Below are 20,574 nucleotides of genomic sequence, written 5' to 3' on the forward strand. Positions count from 1 at the left end.
GTTACGCAATAGTTATAGAGTGAAGGTTGCAGCATCGGCCACAAATTGAGAAGACACAGATCATGCGTGTTAAATTACAAACATACGCTTTAAAAAGTATAAAATAATTTTAAATATAGAGTATCCCTTTAACACAGTGATCTGGTCAATATCGCCAGAATACGTTGGATGGGGGCAGCGCAGGATCGATCGTCGTGGCAATTTTTGGGGAAGGCTTTTGTTCAGCAATGGACGTCTTCCGACTGAAATTATCATGATACTGAGCTAGTGTTTTATTTTAATAAGCAAGTGTATTTAGATTGTAAAAAAAGAACGAACTCTCTATTTTTTTGTATCATATTGACTAGATTGTTTTTTGAGGTTTTTGATTTAAACTCGAAAATTAGTTGGACTAAAGCAGCTTCATATTAATCAAAAAATTTAACAAAAAAACAACTGACTTCAAAAACACTTCCAAAACAAGAGATATAGTATATAATAGGCACTAAAAAGTATAAAAATAATTGCGAATTTTTATACAATCTAATTAATTAGTATAATTCTAGGTACGATTATTGTTATTTTTGAAATCGGTGTCCTTCCGCCGCGGTCCACTCTCACCTCTTGCCTCTGCACGTAGCTTAAAAGTAGCTACGCAATCTGTATACTTTATTTATTACTTAATCATCTACGTCTAGAAATAATAAAACACACCACTGAAACGATTAACTGGCCTCCTGTTTAAATGGTTAATCGAAAATAAAAATTTATAATGGGATTTTTAAAATATTAAGTAAACTTTTTGCATGCTAATTTAAATTAGCCGAATAGAAGACACTCAGGTAAATTTAAGATCTATAATGTGTACTGTATTCGATGCAATAAATAAATTTCATTTCATTTCAATTGTACTGCAAAGTGAAAAATAATAGCCGTTTGGATTTACAAGTTACCCGCCAACGCTATCGTCACAAGTGGTGTTATTGTTATATGGTACGGAACCAATTAATTATATATGGTGTGTTATTAGCGCGTATGTTATACTCGTAATGCCACGGCTAGCGCGGCTTAGTTCTGTTCTATTGTTTTCAAATAGTTTCCGTTCTGTGCCAAAACAAAGGGCTTGCTAATTCGTAACTTTGTATTGGATTTAAGTTAATATATACGGCATTTGCACTGCCGTGAAGCAGTAATGTGTAAACATTACTGTGTTTCGGTCTGAAGGGCGACGCAGCTAGTGAAATTATTGGGGAAATGAGACTTACCATCTTATGTCTCAATTGTAGTGCCGCTCAGGCATTGTTATGGGTAGGGCGTATCAATTACCATCAGCTGAACGTCCTGCTCGACTCGTTTTGTTCATTTTCATTAAAAAAAAAATTCAATAGCGACAAAATGCAGTGGTCCCTCAGGTAACAGATACCGAGGTAGACCCAATATGCGGTGGAGTGATGACATTTTTTACAGTGGCAGGCAAAAACTTGCTGGAGAAAGCAAAAAATAGAGATTTGTGGATGTGGATGGGATCAAGATTATAATTTAAGTAATAACATTAGTTTTAGGATTTAGTTTTTAAGTTACTAACATATTAAAATATGTATATATATATGTACCTATAGTCTTGAATGACATCAACATATGCTTATTATTATTATTACATACGGCATTCAATTTGGAGGAAGTATATTAAAACAATGACGTATAGAACGTTATTGGTTAAAAATCAAAAAATTTAAGTTAGAATCCGTCAGACTGATATAATATTTTATTTATTGGGGCGATAGGTGTTATTGGATTGGAGACTTCTTTTGGTGCACTAAGTTCTTTATTTCGCGGTTAATGAATAACAGTGAGCCATCACGATCGGCTATGCTACGCTAGTTCGGGTCAAGTGGCTGGAATAGAGCTTAGAGGAACATTTGTTTTGACCTATTATTACTAGCCGAACCGATAGACTTTGTCATTTTAATACAAAAAAAATATAATTACAAAATCATTATATTTTAATTACTAACAGCCTGCAAAAATTCAAAGTTTATAAGTAACTAGGTGATCCGAAAGACTCTATTCTGTCAATTAAAAAAAAATGGATATAGTATGCTATCTTACTCACATAGCCCCTCGCACCGCGGAACAGTTAAGACACATACTGGTAATCTTTTCGAATTAAATTCGCAAAAAGTTGGATAAAGCGTATTTTTGCTCAGAAATACTACACAGTTTGTCAGTTAAGAAATACACCAACACCTAAAAAGCAAATCTATAACGAAAAGTGAAGTGCTGTGATTAATTAAACGTAATAAGTAAGGTTCAATGTGCAAAAAGAATCCAAGTGATTAGCAGTGTCGGCGTCATAGTGTACAAACCGGTCCAGCCACGAGACCGAAAAATAGGTATAACAGAGACATCCATCACTACTATCATTTACTATTTTCAATTTGGATAGAAAAGCATAAGTGGTGTTGTAGGTATATTTAAGGTTTTACTCAAATGCGACGGACTGAGTGAGAATCTAAGACATTTTTTTTTTCTTTTTCTATCGTTTTTCTTATAATAGAGATTTGTAACACATTGGCGTATTTCAGCCCTATTGAGCATCTCATGTAAATTTACTTGTAAATTTGCTACACATATAGTTGTTCAAAGACTGTCATCAATATGTTTGCGTGTGCTAGCTGTGGAGCACAACACTCTGACGGAACGGTATGCAGCGTCTGTAAGCAGCGATATGACTACCAATGCTCAGGTGTTTCCGAGGTGGGCTACCGCAAACTGGGTGACAGGAAGAACTCCTGGAAGTGTCCCAAATGCAAAACCAGCCAATCGGCAACCCCAGCCACCACATCACCGCAACCCCTTCAGCTGGAAAAAATTCATGAATAACTTAATAAAGTTATGTTCCAATTGACTCCGCTGACTTCCCTAGCGAAAGACATAAAAACAATAAAGAACGAGGTAACTAGTATGAAGGAATCGCTGGAGATGGCCTTCCACCTCATTGGCGTTCAATCAGAAAAGGTCAAAGACCTAGAATCTCGACTGATAACGGCAGAAAAAATAACGCTGGAGGTACCTGCTCTTAAATCGGAAATCGCCCGAATCAATCGAGAGCTACAAGATCGAGACCAATGGGCAAGAGCAAATAATGTGGAGATAAGAGGGATTCCCCAGAAGAAAAACGAGAACCTATATGAGATTGCAGAGAAAATAGGTCAAATTTGTGATGTTCATATAAAAAAGGAAGAAATAAATTATATTGCACGCATACCAACACGAGCACCTAACACAGAAAAACCTATAGTGATCGCATTCAACTGCCGTTACTCTAAGGAAGAACTTGTAGCAGCTTCTCGTAAGAACAAGAAACTAAATCTAACCAGCCTCGGCTTCAGTACTGCAGGCAGCTTCTATATTAACGACTATTTGACGCAGCGCAATAAAAATCTTTTGAGTGAAGCGGCAGCTCTAGCTAGGGAGAAGAATTTCCAATATATATGGGTTAAGCATTGCAAAATAATGGCTAGACGATCAGACACCTCGCCAATATTTTTTATAAAATGCGAAATCGATCTCACAAAAATAACATAGTTATTAGGCCAATTAAAACTAAAATACCTTCTCAACTGTATAAACTTAAACTTGACAGTTTGGGAAACATTACTAAAACTAGCTCTTATCACATAAATTACAAAATTAAAATACATTTATTCTCCCAACTATTACTGGTAAACAAAAACAGACTAAGATGTTGTATTAATTCACCTACAATCACAATTAATTTAAATGGGTCAATATTTTATCGTTCCTTACGAGATGCTAACTATACAAATTGTTGCAATTTAAAATACTATTTTTATATAAAGATTTGCTTGAGACTTTTGTTATCAGCTGATAATAATGGCGCCTAATAATCTTAATATCTACTATCAAAATACTCGAGGGCTACGAACAAAAACACACTTATTTAAAAGAAACATACAACTAAATTCATATGATGTTATCTCATTGACGGAAACCTGGTTGCTTAGCAGTATTAATGATTCTGAATTATTCGATGACCGATACATTATTTGGCGAAGGGACAGAAATTATTTAGCTACACGTGAAAGGTATGGCGGGGGAGTACTTTTGGCCATAAAATGTGGACTTATCGCAGAAGAACGCTTGGAGTGGCGCACCTCTGCCGAGGATATATGGGTTACGGTAAGCTACAAAAATAATAGAAAAACGCCTAAAATACATTTTTGTTGTATTTATTTATGTAGTGAACCTTATTTATCCCCGAACAGCATGGATTTATTAGGAATCGCTCAACTACGTCTAATTTACTATCATTCTTAAATTACACGACATTTAACATGGATTCTGGGGGTCAAGTAGACTCTATATTCACAGATTTTCGCAAGGCATTCGATCGAATTAACCATAAAATACTACTCCAGAAAATTCTTTCGGCAGGAATTCATGGTAATTTATATAGGTGGTTTACCTCGTACATTAAGAACAGATCACAGGCTGTGGTTCTCAACGGACTCATCAGAATGGAACTTCGTGCCCTCTGGGGTCCCTCAAGGATCCTTGTTGGCTCCATTGTTGTTTAATATCTTCATTAACGATATCGCTGCTTGTTTTCAACATTCCAAATTCCTACTATACGCAGATGATATGAAAATATTTAAACAAATTCGTGACTTTGATGACTGTCTTTTATTACAACAAGACATGCACAGGTTTGAAAAATACTGTAGCATCAACAAACTAGACCTGAACGTTCCGAAATGTTACGCTATAACATTTATCCGTACGCCTAATTTTATTAAATTTCAATATTCACTTAATGGTCATCCACTCAAAATTGTAAATGAGATACGTGATCTAGGCGTAATTCACGACTCTAAGCTTACATATGATAAACACATTGAAAACATCGTTAATAGAGCCAAACAGTGTATGGGATTTATCAAGAGATCCTGTTCCCAATTCTCAAGTATCAAGGTTATAAAAACGTTGTATTGTACATATGTTCGTAGCATACTCGAGTATTGTACACAAATTTGGAACCCTCAGTATGATATATATATTAACAGATTAGAATCAATCCAACGCAGATTTGTTAAATACCTTGAATATAAGTGCAAGACATACGACAATGATTATGAGTCAAGATGCAGGAGATATCATATATTACCACTCCACGAGAGACGCAAAATAGCTGATATTCTATTCTTAACAAAAATAGCACAATGTCACATTGACGCTCCCCATCTTCTCTCGAATATAAATTTAAATATTCCCAGAATATCTGCAAGACATCCTAAATATTTACATATACCCCACTGTGCGTCAAATTACAAACAAAACTCATTCTTCTCAAGAGCATCTCACTGCGTAAATAATCTTAAAGGCTTTCCTGATTTTGACCTGTTTAATTCATCCATAAATTCTATCAGATCAAAAATTACTAAAAACTGGTTTAATGTGTTTCCCTAACTGTTACTATAAACATAATTGAACGTAGTGTTTAAATTCTCTCTGAACATAATAAATGTAACCTATGTATTAACATATTATATATAATACTTGTATAAGAAAAAAAAAAGAAAAAAGATGTACCTATATTACGCTATGTGTTATTAGAAACAATATGCGAAAACTATTAAATGGTGTAAAATGTTCACACTATTATTTAGTAATCTTTAATAGATAGATGTATCCCATAGCGGACTTTTCTGTAGACCTACATATGACACAATTCCATCATACATTATTTTGTATACAGCGTTTTCGTTGAAAGCTCCCAGACGGCTTATTTTTTCCGACACCTCCAACAAATATTGTAAATGAAATGAAATATATATATATATATATATAATAAATTATTAAAAAATATTAATAAATTATTATACTAAAACCTTCCTCGAGAATCACGCTATCCATTGATGTAAGCAGCACGAAAATAGGTGCCGTAGTTTTTGAGTTTATTGCGAACAGATAGACAGACAGACGCAGCGTAGTCCTTTATTTATAATATGTAGTGTTTCTTTTTTGCTATTACATTGTCAACAGGAATGCCTTGGATGAAGGTTTGAGCGGAAAAATCGTTGATGTTCGTAGACGTTTACACCTACTTTACGGGGTGCGCTAAGCGCTTTCATTTAGAATTTTATAACTTTTAGTTCCTACTAGCCTACTGTTGTTATCTATTATAAATAAAGCATATTAGTTCGTAAAGTAATTCATCAAACCCTCGTTGCTGTTCTTATTTCATTGCAATGTATTATTCATATTGTTTGAACTAAGTAAAATGTAACTGTTGAGTTGTTGGGCTGTTTTTCGCAAAGTATCCACTAAATTTATTACTGTAAAAATGTTTCACGTACCAGCCAAACCATTACACACATCCAATATTGCGATGCATTGACTCCAATCGGCGTCTTCGAGGGTAGATGACGAGCTCATGCAGAAGAGTCACCGTGCGCTGAATAACACCAGCGACCCGCTCGATAGGCTGCGTTTGATGTGCCTCTCCCGGGGCTCCGGTGGGATTATGGGACTAGCAAGGGTATTCAGGAGAATGGACGATGATGGGAGTAAACAGCTCAACAAGGAGGAGTTCGTCAACGGTATCAAAGAGTCCGGCTTGGACTTAAACCCAGACGACACTGAAGAACTATTCCGCAAGTTTGATGTAGACAACAGCGGCTCCATCAGCCTTGATGAATTTATTGCTCGTCTTCGTCCTCCCATGTCGGAATCTCGTCGCGCCATAGTCGAGCAAACGTTCAAAAAACTGGACAAAACCGGAGACGGTGTTCTAACCATTGACGATATTCGCAAAATCTACTCCGTCAACTCCAACCCAAGGTACAAGAGTGGCGAAGAGACTGCAGATGTTATTATGAATAAGTTCCTTGCCAACTTCGAGGGTGAAGGTTCCGTTGATGGAACTGTAACACTTGAGGAGTTCATGAACTACTACAGTGCCATCAGTGTCTCTATCGATAACGACTGTTACTTCGACTTGATGATGCGCCAGGCATACAAGTTGTAAATTAATTTTAAAATTAAATTCTTATTACTATGCTAATTATCTACTTCACGCATGTCTCATCTAGAGTGAGAGGGAAGATAAAGTGCACTAATTGTCTTGCTTTCATTGGTTTAAATTAACATGTGATATCATTGTAAACAATAAAAAAAAATAAAGAATTATTTCGGGATAGGCGGCAGTGGAAGAGGCGCTTTTACGTTTTATCTTATTAATATTTTTCTTATTAATATTTTTCTTTTCATTTTTTTTATGAAAATGAAAATAAGGGACGAGGCGAGCAGGACGTTCAGCTGATGGTACTAGCGCACTGCCCATTACAATGCAGTGCCGCTCTGGATACTTGAAAAACTCCAATAATTCCACTCGGAGTTTCCCGCTATTCCGCTCGTCAGCGCAATTGTAGTGCTTGAGACATAAGATGTTAAGTCTCATTTGCCCTGTATTTCCCTAGCTACGGCACCCTTCAGACCGAAACACAGTAATGCTTATACATTACTGCTTCACGGCAAAAATAGGCGCCATTGTGGTCCCCATAATCTAGCCGGCATCATGCATCAAAGGAGCCTCCCACTGGGTAATTGGTTCGTTAAATATCTGTATTTCGGGAAACAATTGAATTTAATTACGATAAGTAAGCGCTTAATGTATCTACTTTTTATTTAATACATTTGAACAGCAGTCCCCAGAGTTCGACTTTCTACGAAATAAATGAAATGACCCAAAATTCCACATTTAAATTGCTAAAATACTGTTTAACGTTATTTTACAAACGAATTACAAACGAAACGGGGTCGCAGTCGTTATTATTTTATTCATTCGTCGGTGTAGCCAGGTCAATAAAACATCTGTTGTCTTAAAAAAAGGTTTGTGTGTGTAGTCTTTACGCACAATTTTTTTCTTCTATTCTCTTTTTATGGCACTTGTCGCGATCTGTTGGTAATTTACAACAATGAGCATCACTTTTGTCTGCTTGCGCTGGGATTTAATTTTTTTTCTTGACTGTGACCCATTGGCCACGTGCCTCAATTGTTGGTTGTTCTATTCAAAACGTGTTATCAAGCTAGTTATACTATGTCTCCGTCGGGTGAACTGAACACAGTCGCTGTTGATCAGGGCCAAGGCCAATATGTTGGGATGATTCGAAAATTTACGCGCGATTGAAGTAAAACTTAACAATAATTAATATAGGCGTACATAAATATACTAACTAGCCTTTACGGTATAATAATAATAATATTTATTAAAATAAGAAACCAATAATTACACAGCTTCTTAATTTATACAATTAAATAAACAGAATGTAACTCATTATTATTCAAACTTTAATTATTATAGGTAACTTAGTGGCTGCCATTAAACTGATAAACCCTATCGTTTCGTAGTACGTTAACGAACTCTGGGGACTGCTGTTCAAATGTATTAAATAAAAAGTAGATACATTAAAATAGTATTTCCCCACAGGGGGCCCACACCCCACAGGGGGGCAATAAAAGGCATAAAAGGCATTTATTTTCTCAAAATTTATTCCTTTAGAATTCATTTTCATGTCATTTCTAATAACTACTAGATACTACTACCGCTTCGGAAACAAATGGCGCTCTGAGAGAGAAGAAGAGGCGCAAGAAACATTCCCATCATTTTTTTTTATTGAATGACGACACGAGCGTTTTATGACCTAATTACTAAGTAACTGATAACTGTAAACTGATCTGAAATATCTCTAAGTTTTCTAGTTGCCGCTTAAATGGGCGGAAAATGTATTGTTTGCAAAATGTATTATTTGTATGCATACATATCTATGTGAGTCAATTATAACATAATTAATAATATGTGTATCTCGGCTGTTAACGTCTTCCTACATATACCAGTGGAAGGCTCCTATGTACAGGATGCCGGCTAGATTATGGATACCACAACGGCGCCTATATCTGCCGTGAAGCAGTAATGTCTAAACATTACTGTGTTTCGGTCTGAAGGGTGCTATAGCTAGTGAAATTACTGGGCAAATGAGACAAAAGATGCTATGTCATCAATAGCATCTTATGTCTCAAGGTGACGAGCGCAATTATAGTGCCGCTCAGAATTTTTGGACTTTTCAAGAATCCTGAACGGCACTGCGTCTCAATTACCATTAGCTGAACGTCCTGCTCGTATCGACCCGTATTTTCATTAAAAATATAAAAGGTAGCCAGAACATGGTAGTAACATCTGTCGGGTCAGCTAGTATATATATATATATATTTATATATATATAGATGTAATATATATATATATATATATATATTACATTTATAGAACAAACCTCTTACAACTTATGTTTAACTTCAGATTTTGGATATTTTTTTTTGGACAACGTCTCTATTATTACTCTCTTGTCGTCAGGAAGCATGAATGTGGTTCACAATTTCACCTTCCATCTATCTAATAAATGATTTAATTTTCAAATAATAAAAAAAAACATTGCGTGCGTATAAAGTACACATGTCAGAAGTGAAACCTGCATGGTGCATGAACCTCTAAATAGCATATGAATTCCTGGTACGTATTGCTAGGATGACACATGATTTCAACCGCTATGAAAGACATTCCTACCACTACTAATATATATAATAATATGGTCTCCTGGTGTCTAGGTAATACGTCGTGCGCTTGGAGTCGGTATATTAAGGTATACTCGCGCCATACTTAAGACAATCTCTTCCTTAACTATGATCACCTGGTACCAGAACATTTTATTATGCTTCCTATCTCATTATCTCATTATTATGTTAAATATAATGAATTTATGTGACTGCTCTTTTTACTGTCGCTTTTTCGTTTCATCGACTTTCAAATCACAACGATGATAAAGAAGTTTTCACTTCAATAGTATGCATATTTCAGTCTCATTCTTTGCCGGCTTCATCTGCTCAGCCGTTTTTTCCGTTGCATCCGGTTTGAAATCACAACGATTCTAAAGAAGTTTCACTTCAAAAATACTTTTATAACGTATGACCGGTACTTACTACCCGACGCGTAAATTGAATAGAGTCCCAGGCGAATAAGGGCTTTTCGATATAGGAGAGTCACGCAGTTGTCATATGACGACAGCACGAACGGGCTAGACTCGATTTTGATTAGTACCACACTAGCACAGAAAACGTGCGTAGAATATAAAAGTGTACACGCTTCTACGAGGCCATCAACTCCGGAGATTTCTTGGGCAACAGGAGAATGTGGGCGGCGCACACTGGTTCCATATCACGAAATTGTGGATTTAGGGTGAGGTCAATTTGAAGGTCAAGGAATCGAACAGATTTTTTTTTGGTAGACTGCTGAAACTATTACGAACACCTTTTACTCGTGTAGTTTTTCTGAGATATGAATTAATTTAAGAGAAAAAAAGCATTGAGATATTTTTTGTATGGAGAAAATTATGTTTTTGTCAATTACTTGCGTGCTGCGTATTTCTTTAAAATGAAACTTACTACTGGTCATTCAGAAGTCACGGCCCAATTTTTATTTCCTTACACTTATCTGCGAAAATCTGCGCTTTGGAAGGCTACAGGCACTTGAAAAAATTGATTTTTTTTTTAATAAAGAAAATTGTTTGCATAAATTACTTGCCCAATTTAAATCTCTACACGGTCCTACTCGCAGGGACAATGTCTTCATCACTAGTTTGTCGGTAAAATTCTTGAAGTATTTGTTTTTATAGCAATGTCCTGGTTATCCCTTATCACTTACTAGTCACTATCCCCACTATTTGCAGTAATTTTAAGCTTCTTCAAAATATATTTACTTGTTTATTAGTTTCAAATATGTGTTTTATTCAGAGTGCAGCGGTAATCACCTAACATCAGGTGTTCTCTTCCATAAAAAATGATGTCGAGCAGCATAATTCGCTATTAGTCTATCACGTAAACCCCATATCCTATCTGTAGTTATCGTACCAATGATGTGTAACATTCTTAATAGAAATCTGTAACATATCTTTTCTAGCATGCAATCCGTTTGAACTTGAAACAGCAAACAGTTTGTTTACATTTAGCGACGGGAATGAGAACCATTTGTCGACCATCAAATCAGAGCTTATAATAACGCAGACAGAGCAAATCATTGAAACGATAAAACTTACGCTTATGTCATTCCGATCCGAATAGTATTTTAGTGTTATCTTGATGTGTTCAGTGAACAACTTCACGTCGTTAAATCCGTGCCCACTCACACGGAAAACTCACTGACTGACTTTAATATCAACTTTGAGAGGGTTTTACATATCGTGTCTAGTCATTATGACTAGTCAGAATTTAATTAATATGTGTTTTTGTAAAGAAATAAAACAATACCAGTGGGAGGCTCGTTTGCACAGGATGCCGGCTAGATTATGGGTAGCACAACGGCACCAATTTCCGCCGTGAAGTAATAATGTGCGAGCATTATTGTGTTTCGATCTGAAGGGCGCTGTAGCTAGTGAAGTTGCTGGGCAAATAAGACTTAACATTTGTCTCAAGGTGACGAGCGCAATTGTATTGCCGCTCAGAATTTTTGTGTTTTTATTTTTCAAGAATCCACTGCACTTCACCACTGTTTATCAATTACCATCAACAGAACAGCCCGCTTAAAAATAGCCGTTATAAGTAACGATTCTATGAGTTTTGACGTATCTACAGTTTGTATTTGTTTGTAGATCTGGCGGCGTGTGAGAGCATTATCTTTGGGTAACAAATACAAAAATCATTTTTTTCAAACTCTGTAATGTAAGTGTGATATACATATATTATGTAGATATTTTCTTTTATTAGGCAAATAAACAGTATTACACAAAGTAAATAGGTTAAAAAAGTATACATCTATTTACCATTGATAGTTTTCGCGTATCTATAAGAAACGTATTACAAATAAAGAACATAATATCAAGAAGTAATACAATGAAGGTATATAGATATTATACCTACACGAGTAGTATTCAGCAGTCAAGAGAACACGCACTCATCCAATGCCTCGTCAATGTACCTCTTAACGCGTTTGGTGACGTATTGAATAGATCGAAATCTGGCAAGTCAACTAATATCTGATTTATTGCTTGTGGACACCTAATAAAATATGAATGTTGCCTGTAAATAGTACTGCAATGAGGAACGTATATGGTACATTTTGTCCTGGTGTAGTTAATGAATTTGTGATGAATGTAGTTGTATCTGTATTCAATCTTAAGCGTGAAAAAAGGAATAGAGGTTCATTTCAAATTGAAGCTCCGTCGAAAGTTTTCAAATGTGAAAATTAAACACTAGTAGTAATCGTTAACACGTGTCCATCACCAGCTGGTTGTCAGTTTTGTTCGAGTGATGGCCGTGATTTCAACATTAAGATAACATTGTATTTTTTTTTGGTAGCAAGGGAATTTCATCCGTGAACTGCGCAAACTGTAGTGTTTGTCTGTCATGGTGGAATGTTTTAAGACAATATCACAATTAATTCAGTACCTCTAATTATTTACTAAAAATATATTTTTTGATCCCTGTATTTCACTATATTATTGATTATTAAATTGCTATTCTAATGAAAACTATTATGAATTACTGTACAAGGTGTCCCAAAATTAGAATCCTCATCCAAAAATAGATAGACTCCCCATCAGAAAAATAAGAATAAAATCCATCCCATGTTCTTTAGAAATTATTGGTAGAAAGGAAAAAAAATAATTGATCCAAGTTTTCTTAGAAATAACACATAGTAAATTTTTTTTCAGGACGCTCTGTCAAAGTCGAGATATATTGAAAATTTTGAATGATCAGTTCGGAAATAGTGATACTTCTAAGAATACTTGGGACAATAATTGTGTTATTATTTTTTATTGTCATTAATTATTAACCACAATCACAAAAAATATAGGATATTTGAATTTTTTGTTTAGTGCTCATGATTTCTAAAATAACATCGGATGGATTTTTTTTTCTTATTTTTCAGATGACGTTTACCATCTATCCTATCGTTCCATTTAGCTTGACGTTGAATTTTGGGACACCCTGTATACAGAATAAAAGCCTATTTACAAATATCCACCTACAGCTCTTGTTTTAGGTATTTAAAAGTTACTTAATTCAAGGGTTTTTATGAAAATAAGGGACGACACGAGCAAGATGTTCAATTACTATTTTTATTCAAAAAATTTTTTTCAAAGCAATGGTTCCATGGTTACAAAGTAATATCGTACAATTAAAGTTATCATTTCATAGCCTGAGGGCTGTCGCTCCATTCCCCATCTGTGTTATCGTTAAGTCATTTATGTTACAGTAACCTTTACCACACAAACGTGTTTTAACAATTCTTTTAAATATCTTAATACTTTTGTTGCGCACATTTTCTGGGATCTTGTTGTAAAAGAAACGTCGCCCCACTAAAGACTTACTTACTCGACTTAGCCGAGTAGTAGGCATTATAAGTTTATGTCTGTTCCTGGTGTTAATATTATGGTTATGATAGATTCTAGCAAATTCACTTATGTGCCTATTATGTACCTAAATTACATTATCAAGAATATTATTGAGAAGCATCAGTCAATATGTTAATTTCTTAAATTTTGTTCTCAACGACTTTTTAGGACCTAGGTTATAAATAGAACGAAAAGCCCTCTTCTGCAGCACAAATATTGTATTAATATCGGCAGCATTGCCCCATAGCAATATACCATAGGACATAATACTATGGAAATAACTTAAGTAACCTAGTCGATAAGGCTCGACTATGTCAGTTAATAATGTCTAATCTTTTTAACCGCGTATGCTGCAGACATTACAATGGATTCTTGAAAAACCCAAAATTTCTGATAATAATTGCGCTCGTCACCTTGAGATATAAAATGTTAAGTCTCATTTGCCCAGTAATTTCACGAGCTGCGGCGCCCTTCAGACCGAAACACAATGCTTACACATTACTGCTTCACGACAGAAATAGGCGCCGTTGTGGTACTCTGTGCAAAGGACCCTCCCACTGATAAATATTTGTATATTATAATACATAGGTATATCCTATGTACTTTAAAATACAAAGATAATGACAACTTAAAAATAATAAGGGGCAGATATCCACTTGTACTATAAAATAAATAATGAATTTGATACGAATGACGCGAAAATTTTTATTAACCTTGGATGGGTGAATAATCAGACCATCCCAACTCCTCAAAGTAGTACTGCTCAAACTTCATATATCACCCACGACCTCGGGGAGAGTCCTCTGTGACGTCAGGTGTTTTGGCTGTTATGTGGCCACACCTGGGCACTCCGGGACGATGTGTGTGGCCATCTGTTCCACCTCCATGAGATAACAGGGGACTGTTGGTAACCCTATCCTCTTCATATAATCAATCTATATTTCCACCTCTTTATCTTTGCCTGTAAAGTGTGAACTGCAAGTATTTATATATTTGCCTGTACACGTATATTTCACTTAAATTGTAAAAGTTAATGTTATTTACATACTTTTGTGACATTAAATTTGTTGACATTAAACATACGTACTAAATGAATTATTAAATTATTTACACATTATATTATAATATCTTTAAATTTTAATATTTAATATCAATGATACAATTGTGAAATCTGCAAGGTTTCATTTGTGTAACAGTTACTGACCTCTACTGCATACCACTGGACTGGCGGCTGTCAAAGTGCTTTGGTGCCTGTTTGATATTTGTCATTTTGGCGCTGTTGGCCATGTAGCGAGAGTATGCGGTACTAAAACTAGTGATGACAACCCCAGCAAACATCGATAGATAGTGATAAACTATTTACAAAAAATTGTGTACTTTATTACGTTAATTCTTGAAGTATAAATAACACGGTAAAAGAACGAAATTAATTCACAATACAAACACTCTTCATAGTATTGTACGTTCCTTCGCAGCCATTTGTATTATACGTCAAAATTAGTTCTCTGGACGCCCGCGAGTGGCGCTTCAAATAGGCACAAAAATTTGCTGTGAAACATATGGAACAGGCTGTCCAGTGGTATTTATTATTGACCTGTAGGTCAGTGATAACTGTAGTTAATTGTTGGTACTTAGACAACTCTTTAACATATTTTGCATGTCAATTGACGAAATATATTGCATTATTAATAATATTATGATAACATCATAACTAAATTGTTTCTTGAAAATAAAATTCCCTATTCAATATACAATTCATTTCACATGATACTATTTCAACGTGGTATGCCCACTGGCAGAGCCCGGTGAACGGTAAACATATTTTATTGCTGACAGACCAAGATTCGTTAGAACTACTAATTCTACGTATTTCGAGTTGAAAGGAAATAGATGGAGCCGAAACATCTGTCTGTAAGAAATGTTTCTAAAACTTTCAGACCCCCAATTAAATTATTCTAACCCAATAATACAACATAGTATTAATACATAAGGTAATGTTTAATTAAATGCACATTTATTTTACTTCTTATGACTTATAATATCATATATTTCAATGATTTCCGTTATTTTCCACCACTTATTCACGATCTTACTACAGTAATAATATACAAAATCAATATATGATTATAGATAATATAGTAATATCCCATATATATTACTATATGATCGATCTTCTTCTAAAGAAAACAAACACAGTTGAGCCTGAATGTCATGGATAACACAATGACTTCAAATTATTCAAACGTTGAGCCTCGTGCCAGAATTTGACGAGCCAACATCTCCTGAGGATGCCTCGTGTAGAGACGAAACACGTGTCGAATTGATTGAAGATGAATCTTAGCGGAATTTACACTTAAGAAGGCTCACAACATTTGAATACTTGAAGTAATTGTTAACTGTTTTATAAATTGTTTAAAAATACAAGTTGCAAGCACTTATCGCATAAGGGCTGATCAATTAAATTATAATTAGAGCCGATTGTTCAATAAAATTAAAAAGGCTATCGGAAAACGGACAGTTCTATTAGCAAGTAGAACTAGAAACAATTAAACAAGCAATTAGCGAGAGTAAATGCGATTGTTTTGTCGCTGGGCTCTAGCATAGATTTTTTTTATGAAAATAACGCCCTACCCATTACAATGCAGTGCAGCTCAGGATTCTTGAAAAACCCAAAAATTCATAGGGGCACCACAATTGCGTTCGTCACCTTGAGACATAAGATGTTAAGTCTCATTTACCCAGTAATTTCACTAGCTACGGCGCCCTTTAGACCGAAACTCCGTAATGTTTACACATTACTGCTGGTTCAAGCGAGACTGGAGATTACTCGAACTGTGAATGAAATGACCGCTGGAAGTTGCCCTCTATATTAAAAAAATATTGAATATTCTTCTATAACTTAATAATTAACTTATCTTTAGAGTTCTCCTCAGTAACATGAAATGAAAAATATTAAACTACTTAAAAGGCAATCAAATTATTACGACAATAATAATATATGTTACAATATTTATTGTTACTTTTTGAATCGGTGTCTCATAATAAAACACATCTCACATAATTTATAACTATGTATGTAGCTACATACCTACCTCAGCTGACACCAACCAATCGAAAGTTCTGAGATAACAAACAAAAAAAGTACCGTCGAATTGAGAACCTCTTCCTTTATTGAAGTCAGTTAAGGCGAAGAGTAAGCAGAAAACACGCAAACATGGTGTTTTTAGATAAGTTTTGTGGTGAAAATATAGCATTTGGAGCTATGAACACTACTTAATCCTGTTACACATATCCTTAAGTCTCATTTGTAGGTTGCTAATGCTTGCTGTTGGTTATAGCTAACACTGCTGAGCCTTTTTGAACTACCACTTTTCTTTGAAGTTAAACAAGTTTTTTAGCATGGCATGACGCATTTTTTTGGTACTTCTCAGAAAAGTTATTCTTATAGCTTGTACTTTTTTGTGTTGGTTCATTTATTAAGATTAGTAGTGAATAACGAGGATTGTAAGCATATAAACTGTTTTCCACGCAATAATTTTGAATATATTGGCTTTGTTACATAGATGGCGGGCCACCAGCCGTGAACTCATATCGCTCAAGGTCGCTGGCATTTAGTGTCGCCTTAAAAATCACGGTAATATCTTATGACTTATCGGATTTTTTTATGACAATGAGGGAAGAGACTCGCAGACGCTCAGCTGATGGTAATTGATACGACCTCCTCAATACAATCCAGTGCCACTCAGGATTCTTGGAAAAACCAAAAATTCTAAGCGGCACTACAATTGCGCTCGTCACCTTAAGACATAAGCTAACATCTTCATCTCATCATCTCATTTGCACAGTAATTTCACTAGCTACGGCACCCTTCAGACCGAAACACAATAATGCTTACACATTACTGCTTCACGGCAGAAATAGGCGCCGTTGTGGTACCCATAATCCAGCCGGCATTCTGTGCAAAGGAGCCTCCTAATGGTAAAACTTAACGTTAACTGTCGCATCCTAAATCATAAGTTAGTTCAGTTAACAATAGCACTCGCTTACTCTGTTATTTAGTGTTAAATCTTACACCTCTCCACCAATTCGTCCTCCCTCTCCTCCTCCTCCATATGTTAAATCTCAGAATGCTCATTGCGCGCACTTATATTTATTAAAACACGGGTCAAGTGCGAGTGGGACCCGCACCATTGTACAACATATTACACACTACATTTAAGTACATACACGTGTAAAACAAACATTTCCTCCCAACGGGTACCATTTCTCTTCCACGTACAATCAAACTGTGGAAATAGGTTCTTCCCGCAGTGTTTCAAGGGTGATTCGACATGGATACCATACATTCAAAATAAAGCATGCATATTTCTTAAGGGTACCAACGCTCCTGTAATTAAAATCAAATCGAATCAAAATATTTTATTGCAAGTCACATTTTACAGTAGGATGGTTGGTACATTAATGGGTAGCCAATATGTGACGCCCTGCAAGGGCACGGCAACGTTATACATAAAATAAATAAGTCTTATACATTTTATACCTTCTTATACTTTTATAATTCCTCTAATGTTGCAAGAGTGTGGCGTTGATCACTTAGCACCAAGCTCCGGAATCCGCGTTTGCCCATTACTCCGATAAAAAAAGTTTTGCTGTCGTCCGCTAAGCCGATGAATAACATTACTCACTAGATGGTCATCATTATTATAATTATCGCTCTTGTTGGGTTCAATTTTACTTGTTAGTTTTTCGTACTGTTTGTTTGTTTTTGTTGCACACCATATATATCAAAATATATAGAATAATTGTTAATTATCTTGTCAACTTATGAGCCGGAGTGAACACAAAGCTAAATTGTTTTGGACTGAGAATGGTGCGCTTCCGTTGGATATTAAATTCTTTATTCTTTATCTTATGGCGTGTTCACTACAATTTGAAGCCCTTAAAATATATGAGGAGTTCATACACGGAAGATAGAATGACGTCCATCAAGCGAACAATGATCAATTTATTCAGGAATAGTCGATAGACGAGCCTTTGTCAGTGCTGGCGAAGGTCGCAGAACTGTCAAAGGTTGAGAGCAAAATGTTATTTGTGCAGCGCGGAGTGACGTAAATAGTTTAATTTTAGAGTACAGTTGACACTAGTAACTATAAAGTAAAACCTACGTTGGTTATTGTGCAGTGTCACTTTGAACAAATCAATTATAAAGAGCGATAAAAACCAGCTGTTTATCTAAGGGTTGCCAGCTACTTCTGGATTTACCGAGAGAATTACCTTTTTGAAGTGAACCTTCTTTATTGACGTATGAGAGAAATTTTATAGGAAACCGTCACGATTTTCGTTTATGCGCCATCTTGTTTTAAGCCAAGGTGGCCGCCGCGCAAATTTATGATTTCAACATTATGGGTATCGTACCCGAGGTTCTCGAGGGTGCAGAGAACGAATTTGGGATCATTTTTGAAATCCAAGATGGCCGCCGCGCAAAATTATGATTTCAACAATAAGGATATCGAATTCCGGCTTCTTGAGGTTCCAGAGAACGAATTTGGGATCTTTTTTTATTACTGTATTGTGACATAAATAAAAATAAATTACTCTGAAAATAAAAAAATAAAAATACTTACTTGTATGCATGTCTATAATTATAAAATTGCTTTAATTTAATATGGATTTTTTTTTCTTAAGCCTTGGGTATCTACCGAATTTCCGTGAAGTTGTAATAAGTACAAAAATTATAATTTATAAGTTTCACTTCTCACCCGTGTACTCTGGTACACACATTTTTTTACTATCAAGAGGCTCTCGAATAATAATACTTTATTTCATCTTTTTCTTACACCCACTGCACGTAACTTAATTTACTCAGTGTACAATATTTATTGTATAATAATAATTATTAAAATCTTTGTATAATTAATTGTAATAATAATAACATTGGAAAACGGTTTTGCAGTGATATTAAAAAGGGTGGACCTCTGACCCCGAAACTAGTTAAAACTGTATCTTCGGGTTCAGTGATTCCTCGACAAATGACAATGACCAAGGAAATAATTAATAATAAATAGAAATTAAATGTATGTGTGTGTGTTTAATACTTAGTGAGTAGGTAACAGTAGACTTTCCGTTTCTGAATATGATAATTGTTTAAGATAGGCGGTTATCTTTTTTACCTCAGAATTGCTTTGTGTGTAGTAAAAATAGCACGGGAAACAATTACGTAACAAAAGTGTGAATTTTGTATTATAATATCGCAATTGTATTGTTTGTGATTTTAACCAAACCTGTACGAAGCTATAAAACATAAAGCTTTAGAATTTTCCCGAAAAGCTTTTATTGAAATAATATCTACTAGCAGGAAATCATTGGTATCCTCTGCGCTCCAATTAGATACTCCACTACCTAAGAACAATAGCTTTTTTATTACGACAACTATTAGATGCCAAAAAAATAAAAGGTCAACAGCTGTAGGTCAAGAGAACGCTGCCCTATGCGCTGGACAGACCAGATCAAAGCCCTAACTAACACTCCACTCAACACATGTGTGACCACGACTACTCTGTGTAGAATAATCCGAAGAAGAAGATAAGATGCTTGTGTGCGTGGCATCTTGACCCTCAATGGCATCTTTCAAATTTTTTAACGTACGCTTCGTGTTATTTTATATTTAAATTATTAAAATACAAAATACTTACTGATGATATGTGATCCCAGTGTCTTTCTTATTTCTTGTTGTGTTATTTTTACAGTTATACTACGCAACCCGGCTTTTTAGTATCAATTATTAGCAAAGTTTAACAGAACATGTGGCACGTCAACGTCACACATTGTTCATTGACTGGCTCGAGTACGCCCACTTAGGCGTAGTATTAGTTGCCAGACAATACATAAAGACACAAGCTATTAAATCATGTGAATATAATAGTGCCGCTAAGCTGAAGCAGTAATGTATAAACATTACCGTGTTTCGGTCTGAAGTGTAGCAGCTAGTGAAATTACTGGGCAAATGAGACTTAACATCTTATGTCTCAAGGTGACGAGCGTAATTGTAGAACCGCTCAGAAGTTTGGGTTTTTCAAGAATCCAGAGTACTGCATTGTTATGGCCAGAGCGTATCAATTACCATCAGCTG

General features: G+C 35.3%; 2 protein-coding genes across 4 annotated transcripts in view; one reads left to right on the top strand and one right to left on the bottom strand.

Moving 5' to 3' along the window:
- LOC126979554 (calcitonin gene-related peptide type 1 receptor) overlaps positions 1–20,574 on the bottom strand; it is a 105,869-nt gene that overhangs the window by 35,191 nt on the left and 50,104 nt on the right. The window lies entirely within an intron of this gene.
- LOC126979580 (calcyphosin-like protein) lies at positions 6,217–7,062 on the top strand. Its single transcript, XM_050828956.1, has one exon. The coding sequence runs from the start codon at positions 6,437–6,439 to the stop codon at positions 7,028–7,030; it is 594 nt and encodes a 197-aa protein (XP_050684913.1). The 5' UTR covers positions 6,217–6,436; the 3' UTR covers positions 7,031–7,062.

Source organism: Leptidea sinapis, chromosome 3 (assembly GCF_905404315.1).
Source record: "Leptidea sinapis chromosome 3, ilLepSina1.1, whole genome shotgun sequence".
NCBI classification, from domain to species: domain Eukaryota; kingdom Metazoa; phylum Arthropoda; class Insecta; order Lepidoptera; family Pieridae; genus Leptidea; species Leptidea sinapis.